Here is a 20,962-nt window from a genome sequence, read left to right as displayed (position 1 = left end):
CCTCTCTGATAATATAAATATTCTCTTGTTTGCGAAACCAGGGCCTTTCTCCTTTCACTAATCAGGCTCTGGAGGAACATGAGATCTCTCCCATTATGTCCTCCTCAAAACATGTTTTGAGCCTCATTGGCGTCTTGATTTACGTTTAACTCAGTCTATTCAATATTCAAGGAGGTTATCGAGGAGAAAAAAATCTCATCATTCGATGAAAATTTAAGATTTGACAACAAGTTGCTAATGAAAGAAAATGTTTTAAAAGAAAAAAAAATTGGGTTCTGAATAACTTTTGAATTCAAAAATAAAATCTGCACCAGTCTAACTGGAAAAGAGTATAGAGTTAATCAATTCTAGGTCATGGCTTGATATGGACAAGTGAATCAATAAAAGAGTCGTAGTATGAAGTGAATCTTTGAATTCGGTCGATTCTCTATTCAGGAGAGTCGAAGGAGTGGGAGTAAGGGATATTTTGTTTTATTAAGCACTACTACATGATATTGAGTTGTTTAAATTTTATTTTATGTCAATTAGAAAAAAAATACAACAGTGTGATTACTTTATTACAAAAAAGAAGGGGGGGGAGGGGGCGAGAACAGAAAGTAGACTGTGAAGTAAATTAAATGTCCATGGCCTTTGGAAAAAAGAGTAAATATTTTTTTGAAAATAGTTAAAAAAATAAACGATCTAAGGAATGATTTTTATTTATCGTAGAAATTAATATAAATCATTGAGAAGGTTTTATTTTACTTTTTGACAATTGACCATGAACCTCAATGAAGATTGAAACCGGTTGTCGAATTTTTATGTTATATATATCGAGATAATTTTATTTGGTATTAATTAAGAAAATAGTTTATTTTTTTTAAACCATTGAGTTTGCCTGAAAAACTATAAAATTTGAAGATTTTTGTTGTTTTTTCAAAAGTTCTGTTTTGATAAAAAATTATACGATTGAAGAATCTCACCAAAGAACACTACAATAAATGAATTCTTGAGACCCGAGGCAGTAGAATGAATCCCTTTTCTTGTGTAATAGGGATGATGTAGTCAACAGCAAAGTTTATCCCCCCAACATGCGTTAACTGGCTAATAGAAGGACCAGTTACCCACTTTATAGAGCCTAGATGAGCCTTACAACTGTTCCTCGACATTAGAGTCGATTCATGGCTGGTATTTTAATGGCTCTATGAAAATTAATTTTATGAATGGAATATGATCCGGGTGCGGTAAAAAAAAACTCAAATAGAAGAATTATACTATTTTATTGAGCCAACGTTTCGCCCCACGTTGCAGGGCTTCGTCAGGGCTAAAAAAGATACAAATACATAGTTACAAAAGGGGAAAAAAAAAAGAGAAAAAGAACATCAGTGTAAAATAACAGGGGTATAAAATGTAAAAAAGTAAGATACAATAAGAAAAATTAAAGGTTGTAAATAGTAAATGAAAAGGGTAATAGTAAAGGGTAATCCTTCTCAACCCACTCCACCACTTTTTCAGTACAGGTCGCTTCCGTATATCCCCATTCTTTCCGATAAAATTAAAAAATCTTTAAGATCCACTATTCCCACCCTACGTCTTGGCTTGAAGTCCCACAATAAAATTTCCTATCTTTTTTCCAAATTGAAAGGCCCTATTCCTTCCTTACACCGTTCCAATGTGGTTTACCGGATACCCTGTTCAACTCCATGCTGCAATTCCTTCTATATCGGCGAAACTAAAAACCACTATCACCCTTTTCATTTACTATTAACTACCTTTAATTTTTCTTATTATATCTTACTTTTTTACATTTTATACCTCTGTTATTTTACACTTATGTTCTTTTTCTCTTTTTTTTTTTTTTTCCTTTTGTAACTATGTGTTTGTATCTTTATTAGCCCTGACGAAGCCCTGCAACGTGGGGCGAAACGTTGGCTCAATAAACTAGTATAATTCTACTATTTGAATTTTTTTTTACCGCACCCAGATCATATTCCATTCATATATTCACACGGTCAATCAACAATTTTCCAAAATTAATTTTAATTTTTTTTTAAATACAGTTGAGAATGTTTTAAATAGATTCATAAACAATAAATAGATATTGGTCTAGTTAATACTAGACTTGGTTTTTTTTTTTTTTTCAATTTCTCTAAGAGCGTGTGCCGAAAATGGGGACGCGTTGGCGTCCAGAACGCGGTAAAATGAAGGCGATAAAACGAACGTAGGAGTGGAGAGGAATGCTGAAGTGTGGGTACCCGTTTCAGCCAGCAGCCTTCCCCCATTTAGGAAAACTTCTTAAACTTTTTACTTTATGCTTATCGATCTATCGTGGGTGTATAGATATATAATATTGATATTGATAGATGTATCGAGAGGTTTTGCATGGCTTAGTTCTTGACTGTAGATACAACAAACAAATAATTTAATTAGAAAAATATTCGACTACATTAACTCTTTCATGGAAAGGTGGTGGCGTCCAAAAAATCATTTGAGATAAATCTAAAACTGCCTTATATTTTCATTGTACAAGCCATTGGTAAACCTTGTTTACGATTTAAATTCAGTCATTTCATTCTCAATAATTTATTATGAAAAAAATTTAAAAAGTAATGATTGAATATTACGAAGTAGAAATAAAATGGCGGGATTTTTGGAATGCGGAATTAGATGTATTTATTTTATCCAACGCCTCAGAATGGGATATATATATAAGTATATGTGTGTGTGTGTTATGTATTTTGGCGTTGTTAGTATGAAAGGAATCGTCAGTTTATATAATGTAGTAAATATAATCACGGGGAAGTGAGGTAGCACACAAGTTAGGTACCTAATAACTCCAAGGAGCTGGGTTCGAATCCGACTGACGAAGATAATTATTTATTCTGTTACTGTAGCCATTGGTCAATCCTGTGGATTCTAGAGCCCCCTTGGGCGTAGGAAAAGTCTGGTTGAACGTGATCTTGAAAAAATCACCTCCTTGTATAACCGTTGTTCTAAAAACAGAACTTCTTTACAAAGTACTGAACCTCTGACACTTCATGAGTTGTAGAGGTTCATGTTGTTATAATTATTAAGTTTAATAACTAAAATTTACACATGCGATATAAAAGAAAAGTTGATAGTATTATCTTCCGTTGAATTTTATAAATTCTTCCCTAAATTTTTATATTTTTCCTGTCAAAAACTAAGGAGAAATATTTCGAATAATGATAAACAAAGAACTGATAAATAAGGGTATAATGCAGTGTTTCTCATATAGGCCACCAGCAGCGCTCGGGAACATCAGCCACCAATAAAAGTACCAAATACAATTTTTAAAAAATCAGTATTTTGAGCTTAACTATTTCAAAACATTAATAGAATATTAGCGAGTAATTTGAGTCTTCGAATTTAAAAATCGGTTGAGCAGACTTCTGGTTTAATACAATAATTCCCACTATTTTGAGCTTAAATTCTTTATAAACATTTATTGGATCTCGTCGAATAATTTGTAATCAAAATTATCCACTCAAAAAATCGTTTCGTGCATGAAAACAATTAGTTAATGACACACACCTTAACTCATAATTCTCCTTTTAGCTACATCGTTGTAGGATAAAAAGAAGGCTTAACATATATTTTTCGCGAATAAATTGAAAAACAGTTGGTAAAGAGTTATCAAGATGATGAGGTGTGGTTAGAAGTTAGTTGGAAACGACCGAGTTACAATCTGATTGTTGGAAAGAACTAGTAATAGATAGAACTACAACTAGGAATTCTAAATCAGCATTAAGATAATTACTAATATTTCCTATTAAATTGACATTCTGTGAATTAGCAACTTTAACAATTAAGCAGCTACTTCCAATTTTATCCTATTAATGAAGAGTTAAAGATGATAATTACTTTTATGATAACTAAACCAAAGTTTGACTTTTAATAATACCTTTTATATTAGTTCTGACGATGATGAGATCGATTTATAGTAGGAAAGATAATAATTTTAGAATATGACTGTTAAGACAGAGAGATTTGATGCTTCAGAAAATGATTAATGTAGCGATGGTAGTCCATAAAAATGAAAAACAATTGCAAAAAATTAAACTAGATTTTAAATTTGATGATTAGATTGTTAATAACTTTGAGGTAGATAAATCGAAAAAATATTAGGAGTAATAAAATCAGAGATTTGGGAATTTGTGGGTATTGTGGGGGGGAGGGAGCACCCATTTGAAGAAGAAAAGTTCCTAGCGTCTAGAAAAGTTTTCATAAAAGACTATAAATGTATCTTTTATTATTAATTAAACCAATAATCATAGATTGTTTTAATCCTCCAAAATGATTTATTCTCTTCAGGTTAACTCCTCACTCTTTAAAAATAAATTTACTTGAAGCTATTCATACACATAGCCTAAGATATTTCCTTTGAGAACGAAGAACAATGTTCATTCGTTATGGAAATGTGAGAACCAAATGCCCAGGTGGTTGCGTCCACGCTTCGACTTAACAAACAAGATCGGAATTCTGAATATTTTTGACAGCAGGTGCCCCAAAGTAAACACCTGCTTTTGTTTCCTTATGGTTTATAAAATCATTTCGTCGTGTATTATTTCTTGGTGGACAATACTTAAAAAACAAAATGAGCTACATGAGGTTTAAATGCTATAATTTATATAGTATATTTATATATTACATAATATTTTATAATATATATTTATATTCTGAATATCTTGAAGGATAATGGTTCTATTTTTAATATAACCTAAATTATTTTATTAATTATTTAAAAAAATATTTTGGTTTTACACTCTTTAGATAAATTACTGTAAATGTTTGTGTTTTAAGTCGTTCCATTTATATTTAGCATAAATAAGAATATTAATGAGGAATAATATTAATATAAATAAGAATGAGAAATACTATTAATACGCATAACTAATAATATTAATATAACAATGAAAAGTTAATACAAATAAATAATGATGGTAATAAAAATAAATTAGTGTTTAGTTATAATTTTTTTAACTAGTCGTGTGCACATATATGTGTATATTTTCTAATTATAAATTAATTATGGACATATCAAAAATGTAAATATATTTTAGTTCTTAATGAAACTATATTTATTTTTATTGTTAATGAATAAAGATAATGAAGGATCTATTAGTTTATTTTTTACTGTGACTGATATCTTTCGTTAATTCTTATTGTTCAATTTATTTTCCAGTTTTTTTCTTATTACTATTCATAAATTAAAATCAAATTTCATTTGAATTTTAGGTCAATTTTGTTATTACTTTACACAAATTGGACAGAGGATATGAAAATGTTCATATAAATTCTCCATTGATAGAGTTACTGAGGAAACAAAATAAACATAATGGTAATTATTGCAAAAAAATTTTTTTTTTTTTAAATTTAATTAATTAATTTTTAAAAAAAATGCTTTGAAATTAAAATCCAAACAAAAAAAACTGAGAATTTCTTCCAAGTTGGTATTGACCTCCATCGGTACCCATGGTCATATAACTGTAGAATTTAATTACAGGTGATAATTGTCTCGTTTTTTTTAATTTCTTCTCATCCTAGAAGGACAAAAAATCCAGTTGAATATTGATATTACCTTACGTTAACTTTCTCTAAAAAAGGTTATAATTGAAATTTCTTCAAACTTGTTAAGGATTAGAAAAAAAATCTGCTTACCTTTGATCGAATTAACATTCAGTTTTTGCACAAGAAAGCCTTCTTTATAGATTAAAGACTGATTCATTGGTAGCGGATGGATTAAATCAGACAGATTTTTTTCATGCTGAAAAATATTTTTCATAAATTTTACAGTTATTACCACTTTAGAGGAAAACCTTCAAAAAGATTTACATCAGGGGTGTAACTTACTGAGTAGACCACGCCTTCGGAGTTTAGGTTTACGTTAAGGTAAATAGGAATGTCAACCATTGAAATTTAAACTGAAACAGGAGGCAGCCAGTGATTAGCCCATCTTTTTGGCTTCACTTTACCTGGGCGCTTACTCCTTCCGTTATACTACTTCTTCCAAGATTAACATAAGTTAGAGGTATATGCGATGCAATATCATGTGTTCATTCCTCATAATTTAGAAATATATATAAAATGTTTGTAATGAAAGAACTTTCTGGAATCATTTAGCTCATTCCTCGTTTTGTTCTTAAATTTTTTTTGTGAGTATGAAAATGTTTACGTATATCATCATTTAAACTTAAACAGCAACTTAATAGTTAAATGTTAAAGAATTTACTAAGCACTAGATAAAGGCTCTATAATATTCCCGTTTTAAGGATATAAAACTGTTTTACTAATTTAAAAGAACATATTTATTGGTATATAATAAAACAACACTGCATGAAGACGTTCAAATTACTGTAGATCATATTTGAAATTCATAATAAAAGTAATTTTATGAATAACTTTGTGAAAATAGGACCAAATTTAAGTTCATATTCGTACTGCAAACGATATGGAGAGGACCAGTGACAAAGGAAGTTAAAAAAGTGGGAAACGGGGAGATAGAAGTAACAAAAAAAGAGGATTTTTATTTTTTTTAATTTTCGAAATTATCTCTTACTAATATTTGACGGATTCTTGGTCTTAATCTCGGCTTGCCAAGTCTGACATGAGGTGCTTCAATTTATTTCTTGGTCATTTGTGTGGTTGTTTTCTCTGTGTTGTTGAATTCTAATCTCTTCTGTAACTAATATGTTCCATAATCGGATGAAACTTGTTTCACTTAAAGGTATTCTGAGGAATTTCTATTCTTTAGATCATAAAATATTTTAAATTCCCGTAACATACATCTAACTAGCAGTAACGTAAATCTTCGTTCTCGTTACTCCAAAATTTACAAAACTCTGGGTCTCATTAACTTTGAACTGATGAATTTATCAATGAAGAATCTACCTATGATAAACTTCTACTAATTCTCGATCGATATCTTTCTTACAGAACCTTATATGAGTTGGATAGGCCAATATCTCATCGGATATCCGTTATAATGTAACTCGATGCTTAAAATGTTTTCGATGTAAGAAGACCACCCAGATCACACAGGATGTGTGAAGCCTGCAGAAGAATGCTTGAGTGAGGAGCAGATTCCAGGGATCCAGCGAACCATGGAGTAACAAGCCAGTTACAGAACTATCGTCTTGGAGTCAGATACGGTCTTTAAAGATAGTGTGTTTGTTTCAGCCTGACACCCTGCTTCTATTATTGAGATTACTGTTATTTCTAACCCATTTTTTGAGTTTTAAAATATTGATCTCAAGAGGGGAGAGGGACAAGTTCCCCCTTTGACTCTTCGGTCCTGCACTTATTACCAACACATAATTAGGTTGAACAGTTAAGTTAGAACAAAGATTTATAAACGGGCGAAGGGGGCAAAGGGAGCTATTTGTCCCGTGGATCGAGGCCTCTTGACTCCCATTCTCCAAGTCCGACTTTTTTTTCTATCTTAGAAATAATCTGAAAAATCAAAAAGTTTTATTTATAAGAAATTTATGTAAAATTATGAGGAAGAAACAAAATATTGGATATTTCAAGATTGATATTTGTTATGTGGTGAAATTTATTGGAGTTGAAGTGGCGTTGTGTTTTATCCTTCTGCATGGCCAATATTAGAAACTGGAAAACCAACCTTTTCCTAACTCTTATATATAAGTTCAGGAGTGCGGTCAAAAGAAACAAACCGTTTAACCACACTTTGCAAGACTTAATCTGGGCTAAAAAATACACAAACTACGTTGGCAAAGTAGAATAATAAGATACAAAGAAGTAAACTGAGGTGTGTTAAAAAATTATGTAATTAAAAGTGAACAAATAATATAAAAATGTATGAAAAGATATAAAAATAAGATGAACAATCTCCATGTATTGTTCATACGAATCCAATATTAAGTAAATATAACAAAGAAATAGCATAGACTATTATTTAAAATGGACAGGAGACGTAATTACACGTAAAAATAGAAAAGAAGTTACAAAAGAAATAAAAACAAAAATTGTACACACTATAATACAGAAAATTGAAGAAATAAGATGAGAATAAATAAATGCCTAGAGAGAATAAATAATATTAAAAAGTATTTTTTTTCAATTTATTGAGACTGGTATTTATTTATTAAATAAATCAAATTTTATCCTTGTATAGTCTCAACACTTTTTATTACATCAATAGTCCAACGTTTCGGCCATCTCGGCCATCCTCAAGGACAATTTAAATATTTAACAGCTCATTTTATATTCATTTTTAACAATTATAACAAGAAAATTATCACTAATAATATAACATACCTTCAAATATAAATTTTCACCTCACATCACCAAAGCTGACCTGTAGTGTATGGAAGGTTATAAATAGTTTGTTTACATGCTATTGATGGTGTGGATTAATTGAAAATTAAAAGTTTTAAAAACTAATGAATTTTTAAATAAATAGGTAACTAAATATAAGCTTATTAATAATAAATATGACTCTCTAGTAATTGACTTTTTCATTGGGTGTTTTGACTTAAAATTAATGACCTGGGTAGAATAGCCTGTAAAACGATTTTTAAAATTTGATGTGAGGTTAAAATTTATATTTGAAGGTATGTTATATTATTAGTGACAATGTTCTTGTTATAATTGTTAAAAATGAATATAAAATGAGCTGTTAAATATTTAGATTGTCCTTGAGGATGGCCGAGATGGCCGAAACGTTGGACTATTGATGTAATAAAGTGTTGAGACTATACAAAGATACAATTTGATTTATTTAATAATTAAAAGTAATAATAATAATGAATAAATAAAGGAAAAACCAGACACACCCACCTTTCGTTTTTAATATACTTGTTTTAAACTTATTTGTGCTTTACAAAAAGTTAACATTTTAAATTAATTGAGTGGAACGATTAACGATCGGTACAGGCCTCAGTATTTCACCTTAAGCCACTGATGTTTGTGTAGTACTTACTATCTCGGTCAGTTGTTGTTGGCTGGGGCTTTCTCTGTTTGTATTTTGGGGGCTTTTGGTGTGAGATGTGCTGTATATTGGCGAACGCTGATGGTTCACTAACATTTGAAATATTTAAGGCTATGTTTTTAGAAACTTCCAATAATATCCTAATAAATTTATTATTATATATTTCCATACGTCCAATTAGCATAAACATAACTTTTTGTCATAGATATTCATTGCCGCACAGTAAACTAATTTGCTAAAAGCGCATCAATTTTATTTTATAGTTATTAAAAATCTATAAAAACAAATTCTTTGATTACCATTAATATAGGCTAGTCTTAAAATTGTTCATTCGCAATGATATAATTTAAGATTATCTCGAAATAATACGCTACGAGACTATTTTCAAAGAAATATGGCTTAAACGACATGTTTTAATGGTCCAAATAATGGCTACACGACTTTTCACTAAAGAGGGCTATTCAGAATATCGTAGACCGCTATCGCGGAGGCCTTGGCCAAGGAGAGGAAGTGGGACCGGTTCCACTTCCGCCGGCTACTCCATTGCCTCCTTGATATCGGCATCCAACACAAGGCGGTGGGAACTGTTCGTTCCAGCAGGTGGTAACCCTTTACCTGGAGGTCGCCGGCAAAAACTACTCCAAGCAAGAGTCAAAATATTTTCTGATTCTAACTATGTCACTGGGTAAGTTTTATAAATTTTATGAAAATTTTAATATTGCTTTCTTGCTTACAAATATAAATTTAAAATTATTCTAAAATAAAAAAAAAAAAAAAAAACAGAAATTACTAAGTACGGGTACCATTACTGCATTAGATAATATTGATTTGTTTCGGAACTATGTACAATCTCAATACGATAAGTCGTCTGTTAATCTAAGATGTACTACCTCTGATCTGCTTATTTAACCGGTTTCATGTTAACTGCAATAAGCTTAAAAAATTAAATTTATTTTTAATGATGAGTTATGTAATTTTATTCAGAGGAAGAAGAAAATCGACTTTGCTATGGAATTTGGAGTTTAGGTAAACCCCATTTTGTTTCTCGTAAGATTTGTTCACGTTGCTGTATATTTAAAAAAAAAATTGAAAAGTAAACTTATGGAGTGACATAAAACAAAATATACCTGTAACCTAGTAAAAGAAGGTATATATATTTTTCTTTTTTACTAAGGATTATAATTAAAAAAATTATTACTGACATGAATAGCATTCAATTGTTTCTACTATTAATTATGTCATTAAATGTAAATAACTTCCGATTTCATTTACCACTTTGTCATGAATAATATAAAAAAATATAAATATGAATGAAAAGGAAATGAACATTTAATTAATTTTTTTAATTTTTAAGGAAGCACGAATTGTGAGTTTTTGTTTTTTAATTTCATTAATTGAAATTCTTCCCAAGATGGTAGTCGTTTTTAACACTGCATCAAACTACCACATAATCACAAATCTAAATGAGTACCAAGCGATTTTTTATAAAAACATCATTCCCTACTGAATGCGACCTATCAAATCCTATTTTGAGCATTATATTAAGCTCCATGCAATATCGATTAATTAATAATAAATGACTTGAGTCACAAGTCATGGAAAATTATTGATATGATTATTAAAAAACAAACTTATCAAAGATAAACTTAGTCATTGCCTCGTTAAATTTATTTGCATATTGAAAGAAAAAAATCACACCGCTACAGCTTTCGCAGTGAAGAATTACTTTATCTTCTTGGTTCGAAATTTCTATAAATTTGCTATTTCATCAATGATTTTGTGTATTATTTTTTTTTCTTTCTATTTCACCTTTAAAGAAGGAAAAAAAAAGCTTAGTCTAGTGATGAAAAGAAAGCTTTTAGTGTAAGCGTTTGATGATAAAAAAATAATAATGAAAGATTTGAAATGTTGGGCAGTTGACGACATTCCTGGAATTTTCTCCCGATCTCTGATTTTTCGATAGCCAGCCTTGTCGATACTACAATGTACTTTAAGATGTAAGTTATACGTATAATATTAAACATTTGATTTTTAATGCACATTTTATCGCTTCACTTAACTTTAATAACGTGCACTATAAAAATATTTGTATCGAAAACTATTACCGTTATCATATTAAAAATTAGCAAAAAATACTCTTTGCAGTGTATCTCGATGCGTCCAAAAATAAAAAAAATCAAGTAACGGTAATGTTTTATTACCGTTAATCTTGAATCTCCGAGATGAAAGAATTCTCAAATTTGTTTTAAAATACTCCTGAATATATAAGCTACTAGATAAATAATAAATATAAACATGCTGGATACTTACCGTCAAAAAAAAAAAAAGAATTTAAAATTGATAGTATTAACGGTTTGTACAAATTTAGACATTGTACGCACTTTGAATTTATTTTCTGTTTAGAATTTAACCCTGAGTGGATTTAGGAAAACGAAAAAGAAAAATTGAAAAGGTTTTTTTTTTTAACTTTTTTTGTTAAACGTTTTTTAAAGTAAAGGAAAAAATACATCTCAAGAACGCCTTAGAGCCCTTACAACAAACCAGCATTGATTATATGTATTGCGGGTTCCTAGGTGTGCATCAAGGAGCTATAAGAGTCTAAAACAATAAGTGAGTTGTGATTTTTTCTCTCATATCTTTTTTGTTGTATTTTTCCGAAAAAATTAACTTTTTTAAGAATTTGCAAACCTCTATAGCCTCTCAAAATGGAGTCGGATGATCGCAAATTGATACCTAAATTGATTAGTATAATACAAGAGCCCGAGAGGAGAAAAAAATCAGTCATTTTACCCAAATCCGAGAGGATGGTCCTGAGGAAGAGATGCAGTCAGTAAATAAACAAACCATTATGTATTTGTGCCGACGTTTCAACATCGACCTGAATTTCAAGTCTTCATCAGGGCTAAACATCAAAAAGAAATAACAACCATCATTCAGAGAAACATAAAAATTAAAAGAAATAATAAACTAATAAAAATATCCCTATTTTTAATTACTTTAATGAAAGCTATGTATAATTACTAGCCAAAATTGAGTCTGCCAAGTATAGCTAGAAGGAATAAAACATAGCCGCTGTTTCAAAGCCTTAATAATAATAATGCTATATTGGGACCACTAAAAGACATGAGATACAAGGATATTGTTGCATTCCCTAAATCCGGAGGTACGGCTGTGGTATTGGGTCTGACTGCGGGATATGAAAACAACCTCAATCAGGTGGGTGGAATGAAAAAGGAAAAGAAGGAAATTTATGAAAAATGCATCCCATTGCTTAAACAAAAATTCCGCGACCCCTGCGGAAGGAGAGAGTTGACTGTGTGAGGCCTCTGGTTTGGATCTCACGGAACAGTATCAACTAGAACGAGGAGCTTTTTAGAAGACCTAGGTGTTTGCATCGGGGACATAGCCATCTTTATAGAAAATATTATTTTGGACTCTCTGGGTGATCATACATCATTACCTGCATGGGAATTACTTCTAATAATATTCAACTGTTTTAATTTATTTATTTATATATATGTTTTTTAATTTATGTATTAGTTCTTTTTGAATGCATTTAACTGTTTTTGTTTCGTTTTTTAGTAAACTGTTCTACTGCTATGATTGTTTTGTTTCTGCTTGATTCATGCGTTGCTATATTGATGATTTTTAAAATTTTTTTTAATTGATCAAATGGTTGTAGCGGATCCCTGGAGAGGAGAGGTTTGGGGGAATGAAACAGGGGGAATGATGTATTGGTAAGTTGTTATTTGGCTTTGTGAAAAGGAGGAAAACTAATATATGTATATAGGAAAGAAAAAAATGTTTTTTTGTTAAGAAAAAAAATGTATTTGAAGTGCATTATATTATGATGATTATTGTTTGAAAAATGAAAAATGTTAATGTATTGTAGTGTATATATGTCCAATTATGGAATGACGGGTACGCTGTGTGTTATAGCAGCCCAATGTATTTGGGTAGCATGGCCAACTAAAGCATTTCTCTCTATTTAGGATCCACTGATCCTGACTGAGCCTTAAATCAATGTACTATATCGGGGGCATTAGTGAATGATTTGGAATAGCAGATGGACCCAAAATTCATATAACTCCATTAAATGAATTTATATGTTTTGTTCAGTGTAACTTTACATTTATATAATACAATAAACGTCGCAGATGCGAGCTTGTTTGAGTCCGTGCTTATCCATGTTCACTAGCTCATTAGAACTTAAATAGCTTAGAATATATTTGTTAACATTTTAGTTTAAGTATAATTTTCAGTTAAATAATTCGTACATTATTTCAACATTAAATGGTTAGTCATGGGATCGACACGTTAGTTTGTAAATATATAAATACAAAAGAGGGGACCTAACTGCGTCAATCTCACTCCTACCATCTTCTAGAGCAATGGTTGCGCTTGTGAACCTTTCGTTTTAATGTGGGAATTTTAAGTGTAATTCCCTCGATACTAAATATACATTAGTCTTGAATGTCCAATTCCATGTTGGGATAGAACAAATTCTTCCCTCCGTTTGTTGCGACTTGAGACTTGCCAGGGCTTTTCCTTTCTTTGATACTCATACCTTGCTTTGGTTAATCTTATCCTACGTGCCTTTCTATACCTTGAATATTTTGTCTTTCGAACGATAAGTTCCTTTTTGAGAGCCCTAGCTATTTCATTACCTTTTGTTCCAACTTGTCCAGGCACCCATACATAGTATATCGAATTGCCCTCTTCACTCACCATTTAAGTGAGTTGTAGAATTCTTCGATTTCGTGTTCTGGTATGAATGTTTTAGAGGGATTATACGGCGCTCAATTTATAAGAGGCTATGGTAACATTATTTATTGGTAGTGATCTGTAACGAACAAGGACCAGAGCCATTGCAACCATCTTCGCGGCCTAGGCGCTTCGAAACTAATGCAGAATCGGAATTAACAAAATTAATTTTTGATCAGGCAATTACTGCTAACCAAGTGACAGTATATCTGGCGTATTTAAAATTCCTTGTTGGTACTTCTGTTTCTACTGTGCTCATATTAATTAATTTTCACTAATTAACTCTGGTGTAAGTCGCTTGTCAAATACGATTTCCAGAGATCTACAACTATTCAGGTAAGAAAAGGGAAGATTCTGCTGTAATAGTTCTTATAGTTGAGGAGTATTTCACAATTTGTTAGAGCATAAACATTTAATTTTATCAATAGAGAACTTGAAGTCTGAATTTTGAGACCATAGGTTAATACAATTCAGTGACCACTGCAGTTTTTTAAATTTGTTATTATTAATATTTATTTTTTAATGGATAAGGTGTCATTGGAGCAATAATCGCTAGGTAAGCAATTTAAAAATATTTGTGAGCTTTGAAGTTATTACTGAACAAGTTTTGACATTAATCTCGCAGTTTTTAATTATTAAATTCTCCAGAAATTAGTCGCTCTCTTGTTCTTATTAACCCTTCAATACTTATAAGGTCCCAAGTAAATATTTTTTTATCTATGTTGGGTCTAAATTACTCAGAAATATGAATAAAATATGGAATGCGCTTGGTATAGGTGTCACAACTATAATTTACAATACTTTTTCTAAAAAGACATGTATTTTATGACTATGCATATTCAAATTGAAATAAAATGTTAATTTAGTGTTTTTACTTACCTTTTTCAGTAAAACAAAGTGTACATTCCTTCTAGTTACTAAAACCTCAGCAACACCTAAAAAAAAAAGAAAAAAAAAAAAAGAAGGTAATTATGCTTACTGTATGGTACACCAGTGATTCCTAAAGTGGGTGCTACTGCCCTCTGGTGGGCACTGCAGTGATTCAGGGGAGTGGTGATGACCACAGGTGCATTTGGGGGACAATGAATAACTACAACTTGTCACGGTCAACAATATTACTGCTGACGAAAGTAGAGCTGAGGATTACTAAATTGGTAGCAGCACACCAGGTTCATCCTTCTCATTAAGATTATTTCGAATGTTTTAACTTTTTTTTATATTACATTCTATTCTGAGTTCAATAAATAGATTCATAATTTCGAAGTTCAATGTTTCTAATTTACACCTTTTTTTGCTATATTTATGAAAAAGGTAGAAACATTAATACATATATATTTCCAATTAATTAATATTAAAATTTTTTAAAAAATTGATTTTTTGGGGGCGCTAAGTAATATTTGTCCTAAAAAGGGGGCGGTAGGACAAAAAAGGAGGCATTTGGACAAAAAAGTTTGGGGACCACTGGTATAGATGGAAAAATAGGTCCATGCATATTCATCAAAATTAAAGTACTGATCTAATTATCTTTTATAATTTAAAAATTAATAAGTTTAAATTCCATTTATCTCCTTATGTTCTCTTTAAAACTGACATTTTGTGGTATAGTACCATACTAGTTAATTAATTAATTAATTAATTTTAGGTAATAATGAATACCACAACTTCGCCCTATTTTGATACTGAACTTCGGGCTGCCTTCTTCCCTAAATCTTCATTTACTAAATCAAAGAAAAATATTATTAACCATTATGTATTGAAAGGTTAACCGTATGGTTAATCAAAAAAGATTTGGTCCTGGTGATGGTGAAGAAAAACTCATCACATTGTGGAAACTGTTTATTCAATGTTGACATTTTGGACAGCACTGCTGACAGTCAGCCTTCTTCAGGAATAACAAGAACAAAACAGATTATGGTAAATATTATAAAACATAACAAAAACTATATAATAAGAAAGAAATAAGTATATGATAAGAAAGAAATGATGAATAATCAAATAGTGAATACATTAAATAGAAATAAAACAATAAAATTGTACAAGCACAAACGTGAATGACATTATGAGGAGACAAAATATAAATGAATATAGCGAAATGACAGCAGTAATTAGAAAATTATAAAAAAAAAAGTTAAATTATAGGATTAATTAGCAATAACAAAACGTAACAATAAGATTAAATAACTAAATAGTAAAGTATAAATTGTAGGAGGATAGTCTGGGTGGCAGTCAATAAAGGTATCAAAATAGTAAAAGAGAACTATTTATTGTAAACCAACGTTTTGCCCCACTTCGCAGGGCTTCAACAGGGCTAAATGAGAAAATAAGATACAAACGTTTTAGAATTAACAGATCATTAAAATTAAAAAACATTTCAAAACAATTATTAAATTTATAAAGTATATAGAGAAAAAAAAATTAATAACACAATATGAGGAAATATACATTTAGGTAGACTGGAAACAAGTTGCTTATAAATATAACCAGGTGTGAAATAATTCTCAATATAGATCTAGACTCATAAATTGTCGGAGACTACTCTTTAAAACTATTTTTAATGAGTAGTCTCCTATAATTACAATATACTTTATAAACTTAACACTTGTTTTGAAATGTTGTTTATTTTCAATGTTCTGTTAATTCTAAAATGTTTCTATCATGTTTTCTCATTTAGCCCTGATGAAGCCCTGCAAAGTGGGGCGAAACGTTGGTTTTCAATAAATAGTTCTCTTTTACTATTTTGGTACCTTTATTGACCGCCACCCTGACTATCCTTCAACAATCTACTTCACACGGTCAACTATCTTCTTTCAATCAGTAAAGTATAAATATTGGCATATTGAGATATAAACAAATATGGACATGAACAAAGTAAAACAACAAGAGTACTAAGAAAAATAATAAATTATAATGGCAAAACTAATGATAACAATAATAATAGAGAGAAGTAAAAATATATTGAATGAGAGAAAATAGTAAAGAATTATACAAAACAGATGAGATGATACTTTTAAAAAAAAAAGTACATAAAAAAGAATTAAAAGGAATGTACAGGATTATTAAATGAGTTTATAAAGAAGAGATAAATGAAAAATGTAATTTCCTTATTGAATGATATTTTTCACTGTTTTATGTGTTTTTTTATCACCACTCAGGCTATCTCCTTCTTGAAATAAATTATATCATCCACACAAAATATGGTAAAAAGACCCAAGAAGTGGATTGATGATTTATGAATACGTTGATCTGTTGAATAGAGAACCTGTAGTTGAGAAAATATATAGTGAATATATTATTGTAACATGACATTATCATAACATTATTATGAAAAACAGAAATTATTTTGATGAATCCAACTGATGATTAAAACCAACAATTACCTATGGAAGCGAGAAGGATAAAAGAAAATCAGAAAAACAAACAGTGTATACTTTCTATATCTTCAACAAATACTTTTGAATTTATCATTTTGAGAAAATTAGAGTTTGATAATGAATGGTTTTATATATTTACTTACTTATTAATTTTTAAAACAAAGTCATTAAAATAACTGCTAACAGTTGGAATTAACAAACAATATATTTAAAATATCGACCAAAAATTTAATTTTATGTTTATCTACATTTGAATTAATATTTTTTCTCTAAAAGTATGGCAAAATACCTGGATAATGGAATAACTATTAATTATGATGTATGAAGACCAATTACATCAAATTTTGTTTTAAAGCATAAATATTTATATAGGTGTTTAGTTTTTACTGATGTATATCGGAGGAAAAAAAAAGTAAAATCCAAAATAATACTCATGTTAAGAAATAAAAATATAATACAGTGATTCCTTCGCAATTTGATTAATTTTATTTCTGGTAATTAAGTAGTTATAAAACATATATAATATTAAACAGCTAAATAATTAAACAATTAGGAACCAATCTTTTTTTTATTTTTATTTTTATTCTGTACCCTCCGTACAAAATAAGTTATGAATACATACATATAGGAGGTAGTTATATGTATACCTGGTAGTATTAGAAAAATTAATTAGGAACCAATCTTTTTATTTTTTATTTTCAAACCTCTTTATTTAGGAACCAATCAAATTGTGTTTACCAATTTAAAATAACTTTTTAATATACTTCGTGTGAGAATAAAATATTTTTCATTGTAAGCCTTTTTTCAGCATCAATGTAATTTACAACAACAATATCTTTAACAGATATGATCTGCTCTATTATTTTTGTTCAGGAATTTTGTTTCATAATTTAAGTGTTGGTTAGAAAGCCTTAAGCATTTTTTAAACGTTATAGTATGTTTTACATTACTAAATAAAAAAAAAGAACAGAAATAAAATATATTGAAATTTAAGTACTGATGTTCATTGTTTCGTTTAACCGCATTCTTATTAATAGTAACGTAGAACGTATTACCAAACAACGTCAATATGTATGTTAAAATCATATAAAAATATATTTTATTTAATTACTATCTTACCGTTATTTTTTTCAAATAGTGAGATTAGCGATAGACGCGCTATCTATTGAGGACGCACTCTGTTACGTGCTTCTAACGCCAACTATTTTATAGAGTGCGTTAATGTCGAAAGCTTAAGGTTTTATCGATATATTTTCTTAAATTAATTATTAGAAAGCTTAAAAATTTATTTTACTAAACACCTTCAACAAGTTTTAAAGATAATTTTGCATATTAAGTACGTTATATGAGATATTTTCCATTGTATGACATTAAAAACGTTATCAGCATTGGCAGCGCTGTAGTTTGTTAAAATGGAGACCTGATGCAAGCACTAAACAAATTTTTCAACGGTTATTTTGGTAAATATTATCAGAAGTTATTTAATATAAGTTAATAGTAGTCGTTAGTGGTTATTTTGTTACCTTATGTCACTTTCCTGACGTTAATTACCATTAATTGTTCTTTAAACTATTTTTAAATGGTCGGTCTCCTCAGTGGCGGTTGTTTATATGCTTCGTAAGGATTTTAAAGTTTACAATGCACCTTTAAAAGGTAACATATGATACTTATTTTACATTATGTTCAAGTGGAAGTCGTATAATTTAACTGTGGCTTTAACAAACAGTGAAAAAGTAACCTATTATCAGAAAACCTTGAGGATAATACCTTCTCCAAGTTAATAATATAAAATTCAGTAATAATTGCATGTAGTTGATTTCTTGATTTAAAAATGTGATTTATTAGGTTCACTTTATTCATAGGAAACACTTAGTTTGATAAATTTCATGACAGCTATTATATTTTCTGTTACTAGTTTATAATTGTCACTCCAGGTGTAGGCATGTACCTACGCTATATGAAAAGATTGTTGATCATTCTAATTAGATAAACCTGGTACCACACAGTGGTTTGTAGTTATGCCCAACCTCAAGTGAAAATGATTTATTTGGTTTTTTTTTTTGATTCCCTATGAGCTATTGTAGCACGTTGAAGACCAACACTTGTGATCCTATGAATGCAACAATAATAATAATAGTTTATGTTTCTCAACAATAGAAAATTGACTGAAAGAGAGTATGTACTCTTGTCTACTAGCATGTTGGGGTGATACTTGTATACTGTTACCTATTTTTCCTTCAGTCCTCATCTTAGTTTAAACATAACATTTTTATTTAATTGTGTTTAGAGGCTTGTATTTAATTCTTAAATTAGTAAGTGAGTTTTATGAAATTATCAACTAATTTACACTAAATATCATCCATTATTTTTTTTACAGATATGTCCAAAGGAAGCTTCAGAAACTCAAGAAGCTAAAGATGGTCAAGGGAAGAAGAAGAGGAAGGACCCCTTCAACCCGGGTCACAGAAAGCCAGAAAAAGTCGGAAAAAGTGACATTTCAAGGAAGATTATCTCACACAAGTCCTACTGGTAAGATCACATCATATTTTGATGCTGACAATAAGTTGGATGTCACACCAAAGGTGGCTCCAAGAAATCTTTCTCCAGCTGTATCTGTATTACAACAAAATAATAACATTATAAAGTTAAGCCCTCACCGCATAGAAATTACTGACACAGCTGAAGTCAAGAAACCAAAAGCTCCAGTTCCCTCAAGAAGGAAAGGTCCTTTAAATGATGTAAAATCAAACAAATTAACTGATTACTTTCCTGTTAGAAGGAGTGCAAGGAAGACGAAGAAGACTGTGCTTGAAGAAAAACAGAAGAGTATTGAAGAAGCGGTGCTATCAGGTCGAGAAGATGGTTTAGAATGCAGAACATTTGTTGGAAAAGGTAGAGGCATTGTTTCGATCAAAGAATTTAAACGTGGAGACTTTGTTGTTGAGTATGCTGGAGAATTGATCTCACTTGAAGAAGCAAAGATACGTGAAGCTATGTATGCCCAAGACCAGAACACTGGATGTTATATGTATTATTTTATGTATCACAATGTGCAGTACTGTGTTGATGCTACAGCTGAAAGCAAAAGACTCGGGAGGCTTGTAAATCATTCTCGTAATGGTAATCTCATGACAAAAACTATTGCAGTTGCTGGTATACCACGGTTAGTATTGATTGCCAAAGAAGATATTAATCCTGGTGATGAGTTGACTTATGATTATGGTGATAGGAGTAAAGAATCATTAAGGTTTCATCCATGGCTTGCTTCTTAAGCAGTATTAAAAGATCTACCATTAGTTTTATGCATTGGTTTCATTAAAAGACTGTACCCTAATTTTATTTAACTTTATGTTTTATTGTGTATATATTTATTATCTATTTATTTTTAAAATGATTTAAGTTTAAATCAGTTTTACTAGTTTCAATGAAATTTTTGTTTCCATTACGGTGATCAAATTGATTCTGATCAAAATTTTTGTTTTTGTTTTTTTTTTTTGTAAATAATTATAAATTTTAAGGCATTAGTAAATTTTAAATCTTTTATGAATAAGTAAATATGAAATATGTTTATTTTCACATTTATTGCTAAGTTGTTGCACTTGTCATTGTAAATGTCACTATCAATGTTTTTTATTATAAGAGGGTGGCTTCCATGGATTATTGCCATATTTATTGTTATTTATATTATATATTTAGACTGTTTGAACTGTTATAGTACTGAAATGAAATTTTGAATAAATTGAACCTTATCAACATTTACTTTATATAGTTTAATTTTTAAATATAACTTTACTGCTTTACCCTGAGCAATTTAGCCATCAGTTCATTATTGTGTATCTTTTAACGGAATCATTCATTATTCAGCTCTATCAAC

The 20,962-nt window shown here is 29.9% G+C and overlaps 1 protein-coding gene and 1 long non-coding RNA gene across 3 annotated transcripts; one reads left to right on the top strand and one right to left on the bottom strand.

Moving 5' to 3' along the window:
- Nucleotides 1–5,453: 5,453 nt before the first annotated feature.
- Nucleotides 5,454–11,857, bottom strand: LOC106681140 (uncharacterized). Its single transcript, XR_001343197.2, has 3 exons — nucleotides 11,744–11,857; nucleotides 5,662–5,767; nucleotides 5,454–5,543 (listed from the first exon to the last, which is right to left on the bottom strand). It is a non-coding gene; the product is annotated as an uncharacterized lncRNA (long non-coding RNA).
- A 6,582-nt stretch (nucleotides 11,858–18,439) lies between these two features.
- On the top strand, nucleotides 18,440–20,847 carry Set8 (SET domain containing 8). Of its 2 annotated transcripts, none has more exons than XM_014421319.3 (2): nucleotides 18,440–18,548; nucleotides 19,466–20,847. In XM_014421319.3, the coding sequence occupies exon 2, from the start codon at nucleotides 19,506–19,508 to the stop codon at nucleotides 20,358–20,360; it is 855 nt and encodes a 284-aa protein (XP_014276805.1). In that variant the 5' UTR covers nucleotides 18,440–18,548; nucleotides 19,466–19,505; the 3' UTR covers nucleotides 20,361–20,847. The 2 variants fall into 2 exon arrangements, with proteins under 2 accessions (XP_014276805.1, XP_014276806.1); XM_014421320.3 differs by lacking the exon at nucleotides 18,440–18,548 and adding an exon at nucleotides 18,606–18,741.
- Nucleotides 20,848–20,962: the final 115 nt, after the last annotated feature.

This window comes from Halyomorpha halys, unplaced genomic scaffold, assembly GCF_000696795.3.
Source record: "Halyomorpha halys isolate HHAL.00 unplaced genomic scaffold, Hhal_1.1 Scaffold312.1, whole genome shotgun sequence".
NCBI classification, from domain to species: Eukaryota; Metazoa; Arthropoda; class Insecta; order Hemiptera; family Pentatomidae; genus Halyomorpha; species Halyomorpha halys.
Note: the sequence above shows the minus strand (reverse complement) of the source record. Positions and strands in the feature narration are given on the sequence as shown.

Coding starts and splice junctions, on each gene's coding strand:
- Set8 (XM_014421319.3), top strand. CDS start 19,506: ATGGTCAAGGGAAGAAGAAGAGGAAGGACCCCTTCAACCCGGGTCACA.